General features: G+C 49.6%; 1 protein-coding gene across 1 annotated transcript; it reads left to right on the top strand.

Moving 5' to 3' along the window:
• Positions 1–534: 534 nt before the first annotated feature.
• LOC308465379 (glutathione S-transferase theta-1-like) lies at positions 535–5,081 on the top strand. Its single transcript, XM_080985301.1, has 5 exons — positions 535–1,388; positions 2,764–2,851; positions 3,551–3,701; positions 4,526–4,702; positions 4,855–5,081. The coding sequence occupies exons 1-5, from the start codon at positions 1,277–1,279 to the stop codon at positions 5,053–5,055; spliced, it is 729 nt and encodes a 242-aa protein (XP_080841427.1). The 5' UTR covers positions 535–1,276; the 3' UTR covers positions 5,056–5,081.
• The last annotated feature ends 1,642 nt before the right edge of the window (positions 5,082–6,723 follow it).

The raw sequence follows: 6,723 nt of genomic DNA, 5'->3' as shown, positions 1-6,723 counted from the left end.
ACACCAGCTCACACTGGTTCACTTTGGAGACATAGAAGTCAACAGGTCTTCTATGGCAAGTCTTCCCACATGAGAGCGTCATCGGCCAGCCACACACTGCAGAGGCTGCTATCTCTTGGACATTATGTGAAGGAGCCGATGGGTTCTGTGAGGGAGGCAGTGCTGTGGACGTGACAAAAATAGCCACCAACCGCTTTTCCCACCTCACGGTTTCGGCGGTGGCCATCTTGAACCCAGAGAAACAGGGAAAGAGAAGCGGGTGAAGGGGTGTCTTTGCAGTCGCAGAGGTCTAAAAGCCAGGCAAACGTGTTGAGTTTTACACGGGGGAAAGATGTCACCCGCTCCTCCTGGTAGATTCTGCAAATAAAACAGGTTTTTTAATCAAGAAGGAATGGAAGGAGCGGACAAGCAGAAATGGCCCCAGGGAGCTCACAGGCCACATTTCCGAGGCTATTTCTAATTTTCTGTATGATTCTGACAGAGGAGAGTCCCGCTTTTGGAAATAATAATAATAATAATAATAATAATAAGATTTTATTGTTTATATGCTACCAATCTCTGGGCAGCTTCCAACAAATTAAACATAGTAAAACAGCAAACATGGGCTGCCCTTCTAAAATTCAGATAGTTAATTCCTTGACACCTGACGGGATGGCATTCCACCGGGCAGGCATGATTACCAAGAAGTCTTGCTTCCCCTTTCCTGCCCAGGTGACATTCACTGAACCTTTTCATACCTGGGACCCACCTTTAACCTAAACGTGTTTGGGGACCCAGTTCTTTATTTTTTTACTGCAACATAAAGGCCATTACTTAACAACACAAGGGCACTGTGGCATTTCTTCATTTTGCAACACCAGTTTGTGCTGCTGCTGTGACCCACCCTCCCTTAGGGGTCCCAGTCTGCAGGCTGAAAGCCAGTCCTTTAAAAACAGGACCTGCCAAGTTTCCTTCACCAATGCCCCCCCCAGGGCAGAAAAGAGGGACCCAGCACCTAAATGCCCTTCTCTCTGCGCCCCCTCCTCTGTAAAGCAGAACCAATAGCAGGCTGGAGCCAGGCCAAAGAGTGGCCCACCTGAGCCCAGGTAGCAGAACACTTGGGCCTCTCGTGATTGGCCGGCTATACCTTCCCTAGAACAGGTTGTTTACTCTGCAGGCCAATTGGAGGCTTAGGAAGATGTTTCTGTTGGGGGTGGGGCTTGAGGGCCCCTCAGACAAAGCTGGGATCTCCCTTAAGTCGCCCGGCCGGCCGACCCGCCACTGACATAACCTCACCATGGTGCTAGAACTCTACCTAGATATGCTCTCACAGCCCTGCCGGGCAGTCTACATCTTTGCCAAGAAAAACAACATCGCTTTCATGATGAAGAACATCGAGATGCTTAAAGGTAACTGGGATTTTTGGGGAGGGGGATTCCTAGTGTCCCTTTTTCCTCCTCCGTGACCCAGTAACACCCTTCCCCAAAAGGTTTTTCTGGAACTTCGCCTTTCCCCTGACCTTCTTTCTAGACCCACCTTGGAAGCACAGTGTGTGGGGAGAGAAAGTGCCTCCTTCCCTCCCCCCCCCCCCGGTTTGCAACTGCAGGGGACCAGAGGGAAGGAAGAATTCAGCACACTCGCTCAAAATCACAATGAATACAATTGGTCTCTTCTATAGGCTGCCCCTATGGAGGAGGCATGGGATGCGGGTGGCGCTGTGGGTTAAACCACAGAGCCTAAGGCTTGCCGATCAGAAGGTTGGCGGTTCGAATCCCCGTGACAGAGTGAGCTCCCGTTGCTCGGTCCCTGCTCCTGCCAACCTAGCAGTTCGAAACCACATCAAAGTGCAAGTAGATAAATAGGTACCGCTCCGGCGGGAAGGTAAACGGCGTTTCCGTGCACTGCTCTGGTTCGCCAGAAGCGGCTTAGTCATGCTGACCACATGACCCGGAAGCTGTACACCGGCTCCCTTGGCCAGTAAAGTGAGATGAGTGCCGCAATCCCAGAGTCGGCCACGACTGGACCTAATGGTCAGGGGTCCCTTTACCTTTATGGAGGAGGCAAAAGCTCATGCTCTGCCATGATATATAATGGAGCCTTCCTGTGCAGAAGAAGTCTACCTTTGAGCCATTGGTTGCTAGGAGGAAACAGCAGATGAAGTTGGTGGGCTGTCTTCATGACCTGCTTATGAGCTTCCCAAAGGGATGGAAAGGGGTGGGGGTCCCATCCAGCAGGACTCTTTTTTTTGTTATTTCCCCACTCAACCCTCTTGAGTGCAAAGCCTTGTCAAATTTTGTAAGGGGTTGTGATGGTCTCCGATTAAGCCCTCAGCCCATATGGGTGTCCCCTGGCTTCAGGCACCAAAGTGAACATAACCCATCAGACCAGGCAACAGAGTTAATCAGCCAAAAGATGTAAGGCTGGAGAGGAGGAGGAGGAAGCAAAGTGCAAAATCCTTGGCAGATTGACAGAAGCACTGCTCATGTAAAGTAGGGGCATCTTCCTCCAGCGGCTGGCCACAAGTCTCCCCCTCTCCCAGGGAAGAACTTGGAACCTTAACTGTGTTACCAACTGCCAGAGGATGTAAACAAATCCATTCCCATTGTGGGAGCTGCACTGTAGCTTAAACACCTCCATGGATCTCCCACTACATGCTGTATCTGCGTGGATTTTAATTGTTCACAGCTTTGGAAGCCAACCTGCATGGGGGGGGGGGGGGAGAGGGTGTAGATTTCTGCGGGGCCTCATTGAGTAATGTTTCTGCTTCTATTTTATCCCTTTCAGGACAACAGTTTAGTGAAGATTTTAACAAGGTCAACATCTTAAGGAAAGTACCAGTTCTGAAAGATGGAGACTTTACTTTAGAAGAGAGGTGAGAGCTCAGCATGTGTGTGTAAAAAATTATATCCCACCCATCTGGCTGGGTTTCCCTAGACACTTTGGGTGGCTTACAGCATATATAAAAACACAACCAAACATCAAATGTAAAAATATATATATATATCCTATACAAGCAGCAAACCAACCAATAAATCAATAGAAACCAATAATAATAACAATAATAATAATAAACAGTTTAGAGTTATGCCCAAATTAAAATAACCGCCAACCCCAACTAAACATTTAACCAACACCAACCCAACAAAAACAAAACAGATACAGTGGTACCTCTAGTTATGAACGGAATCCATTCCGGAAACCGCTCATAACATAAGGCACGCTTTCACTAATGGGGCCTCCCGCTGTGTGCACGCCTCTGGTATGTGATTTCTGCTCACATCCTGGGGCTAAGTTCACAACGAGGAGCAGCTACTTCCGGGTTAGCGGAGCTCGTAAGCTGGAGCGTGTGCAACCAGAGGCGTTCGCAACAAGAAGTACCACTGTAGATAGATAGATAGATAGCTAGGAAAATGAATAAAAGAATTTGGACCACCTGCTGCTTTCTCCTCCTCTCTTCCTCCCCCCCAATCTCTGTGGGGCAATTTACACCTACCTGGCTAAGGTTATTACCTTAGGAAAGGTGCCCCTGGCAAGGATGCTCCTTCTCAAACTCTGCCTTTTGGCCCCACAGCACCGCCATCCTCCTTTACCTGACCCGGAAGTACAACACACCCAGCCACTGGTACCCACCAGATATGAAGAAGCGGGGTCGCGTCGATGAGTTCCTGGCTTGGCAGCAAAGCACCATCCATGTCAGCTGCTCCAAGATCTTCTGGCTCAAGGTGAGGTTGTGACTCGGTCCCTCTGCAAGGCTTGGCTGGTCCCGTACTCCACGGAATTTGGCACCCAGTGCAGTGTCTCTTGTTTATTTGATTGATTGATTTTACATACCACCCTATACCCGCAGCTCTCAGGGCAGTTTACAAATTTTGTGACACCAACAAACATCTAAGGGGCAGGACCCAACCGTTCAAACTTTGGAGAGCACCTGGTTGGGCTGTGAACGAGTCTCTGACATTTGCCTGACCAAACGAACCCATTTTGGAGGGCAGATATGCCCCCGTGACAATATGCTGTTGGGGCCTCGTAATGTGAAATGAAGGACATGAGGCAGGAGTTAGTAATGCAGGTGAGCTGTGCACAAGCAAGCTGCCAGCTAGCTCTGTTGAGGCTCTTTTTATTGGCACAATATGCAAAACCAGGCAGATACATTTTGGACTGTGACCTTTACACATCTTCCAATCCCGAGATTGAGGGGTGGTACAAGGTTATTTTGGCACCTGTTTCCACCGCGTCACTTTCCCCTCGCACAATGTATGATGAAGGAGACAAAGGTCACAGACAGGGCACGGCAGACCACTAAGAGAGCAAAAGGGTAGATAGAGGGCAAGATGTTCAGACAGCTGTGGGTTTGTCTGTGGGGGGGGAGTGTGCTCCGCACCCCAAGGTCACATGTGCCGACAGCTTAGGCTGCCCACGGGCGGACGTGTGCTCCACACCCAGCGATCATTCCTACAGTAATGTTATTCTCTTGTGGTTTCTCCCCACTCCCACCATGGCTCTATTTCTGGATTTTGACCTTTGGTGCTTTTTCCTTGTGGGGCAGGTAGTGATCCCCATGTTCATAAATCAGCAACTGCCTCCTGAGAAGCTCCACGATGTCACAGAGGACCTAACCACCAACCTGCAGAAGCTGGAGGATAAGTTCCTGAGGGACCAGCCCTTCCTCATTGGTACCGAGATCTCCCTGGCGGACCTGGTGGCCATCGTGGAGCTCATGCAGGTCAGCCCTGGGGAAATCAAAGGAAAAGGAGTCTTCTCCCTCCTGCTCGAGGGCTTCCTTGAAAGGGGACCTGCCTGGAGGTCTTTGGGGTGGAGATCAGGAGGAACAGTGGAGGCCTGATGACTGCATATGCCCCCTCTCTCCCTCTCCAGTGCATGGGAGCCGGCTGGGAAACCTTCGAGGGCCGACCCAAGCTTCAGGAGTGGCGCAAAAGGGTTGAGGTGTTCCTGGGCAAGGAGCTATTTGCGGAAGCGCACGCACGGATCCTGAACAATCAAGAGATGAGGAACATGACCATTGACCCATCACTCAAAGTCCAACTGAAGCCCTTTCTCTTGAAGATGATGAAATAAAATGGGCACTACAAGCTCCTCCCTCCGCTCTGGTATTTCTCAATTCCTGGGTTTTTCTGCTTTGCCCTGTCAGGGAGGGGGTCCACGTTTTCTGCCACGGGGTGACTGGTTGTTATGCACATGCGAAAGAACTCACTGACACCTTTTGCAAATTAAACGTAGAAAAAAAAACAACCTGAAATGCTGCAAAAAGAATAATAATCCTAGAATAATAAATCAAGCAATTTTGCAAGCAGTGAATTCAAAGTACAGTTGTACCTCTGGTTACATACTTAATTCGTTACGGAGGTCCGTTCTTAACCTGAAACTGTTCTTAACCTGAAGCACCACTTTAGCTAATGGGGCCTCCCACTGCTGCCGCACCGCCGCTGCACGATTTCTGTTCTCATCCTGAAGCAAAGTTCTTAACCCGAGGTACTATTTCTGGGTTAGCTGAGTCTGTAACCTGAAGCACCCATAACCCGAGGTACCACTGTACAAATTGTGGAATTTGGGGAGATTTTGATGAGGGCAAGGAATGAAAGAGGCCTCAGTGATCTCATTATGCTTTCAGGGGACATAGCTTGAGATGAGGGACATCAGATGGAAAACAACCACAAAAGGCTTTTGATGTACAGTAATTTAAAGTTTCTGCTCATCAGTCCTCGATGGATCACACTGTGTGTGTGTCTGTGTGTTGGTTCTATGCTACAAAGACCTCTGGAGAAAGATCCATCACGTCACAATGGTAGAGTTTGCAGAAAGGCTTTCATAACTGCCTGCAAATATTTGGCTCTTTCTTGGCTGGGTATCATTGTGAGCATCTGTTAGATAGGGAGGGAGGGGAGCAGGAATGTGAGAAGAGGGTGTGGCAGATTGGTATGGGCTGGGCCCAGGTACAGGGCACCTTTGCCAAGTCTCCTGGGCTCAGTGCTTCTCACCGTAGCATTGAGGGCTTTTTTTTTTTTTTGCCTTTACCTAAAGCATCCTCCCCATAACCACTGAGGCATGTGTCTGCCTCATCCTCATTTTAAAGGGGAACTGAAGCCAACATAAAGTGACTACCTCGGATAAAATGATCCCCATGTAAGTCCCCGATGGAGTTTGCCCTTTTCTTTCGTCAATGCTGTTTCACAGAAAACCAAAAAGGGCAGGTGGGGAGACTGCTTTTTGGTTCCTGGTGCCTGGCTGATACCTGGAAATTTGCTCAACAGCAACTAATGTTTCTAGATGACCCCTTTGGGGAAGGAGCAGGGATTGGCAGGTCAAGTCCCTGCCCCTCTCAGATTGCTTGGTTGTCCCCAGAGCCATTTCCCACCCATCTATCTCTACCTGTGTGAAGCAGCTCAAAGAACGAGTGAGAGAGAGGGGCTCTTTGCCAGCACACGCAGACCCCTAGAGCTGTGGGTCTCTTTCCCTGCTTCCTGATCTGTCAACAGAAGAGCCACAGCTGAGTGGTAGGGCGGCTGCTTTGCATGCAGAAGGTGCCAGATTCAGTCCCCCAATGGCATCTCCAGGTAGGGCAGGGAATGTTCCCTAGAGAGCCACGGCTGCCAGTCAGTGCGGACAATACTGAGGTACATGGTCATGCTTTGTATGTTCCATCCCACATGTTCAAAAGCTTGCCCTGAAGTGCAGAATCACACCCGCCAGCCAGTGGTGGACTTTGGGCTTTAACATTTCAGCTGT

Source organism: Podarcis pityusensis (genome assembly GCF_964106645.2).
Source record: "Podarcis pityusensis genome assembly, chromosome: 16".
NCBI classification, from domain to species: Eukaryota; Metazoa; Chordata; class Lepidosauria; order Squamata; family Lacertidae; genus Podarcis; species Podarcis pityusensis.
The sequence above is the reverse complement of the archived record's forward strand: the minus strand, read 5'-3'. Positions and strand labels throughout refer to the sequence as shown.

What these genes read in the sequence shown, in the direction of transcription:
- LOC308465379 (XM_080985301.1), top strand. Translation starts at nt 1,277, where the DNA reads ATGGTGCTAGAACTCTACCTAGATATGCTCTCACAGCCCTGCCGGGCA. An exon ending in GAACATCGAGATGCTTAAAG is followed by an intron (nt 1,389 to 2,763) that starts GTAACTGGGATT and finishes TATCCCTTTCAG; the next exon opens with GACAACAGTTTAGTGAAGAT. An exon ending in CCATCGTGGAGCTCATGCAG is followed by an intron (nt 4,703 to 4,854) that starts GTCAGCCCTGGG and finishes CTCCCTCTCCAG; the next exon opens with TGCATGGGAGCCGGCTGGGA.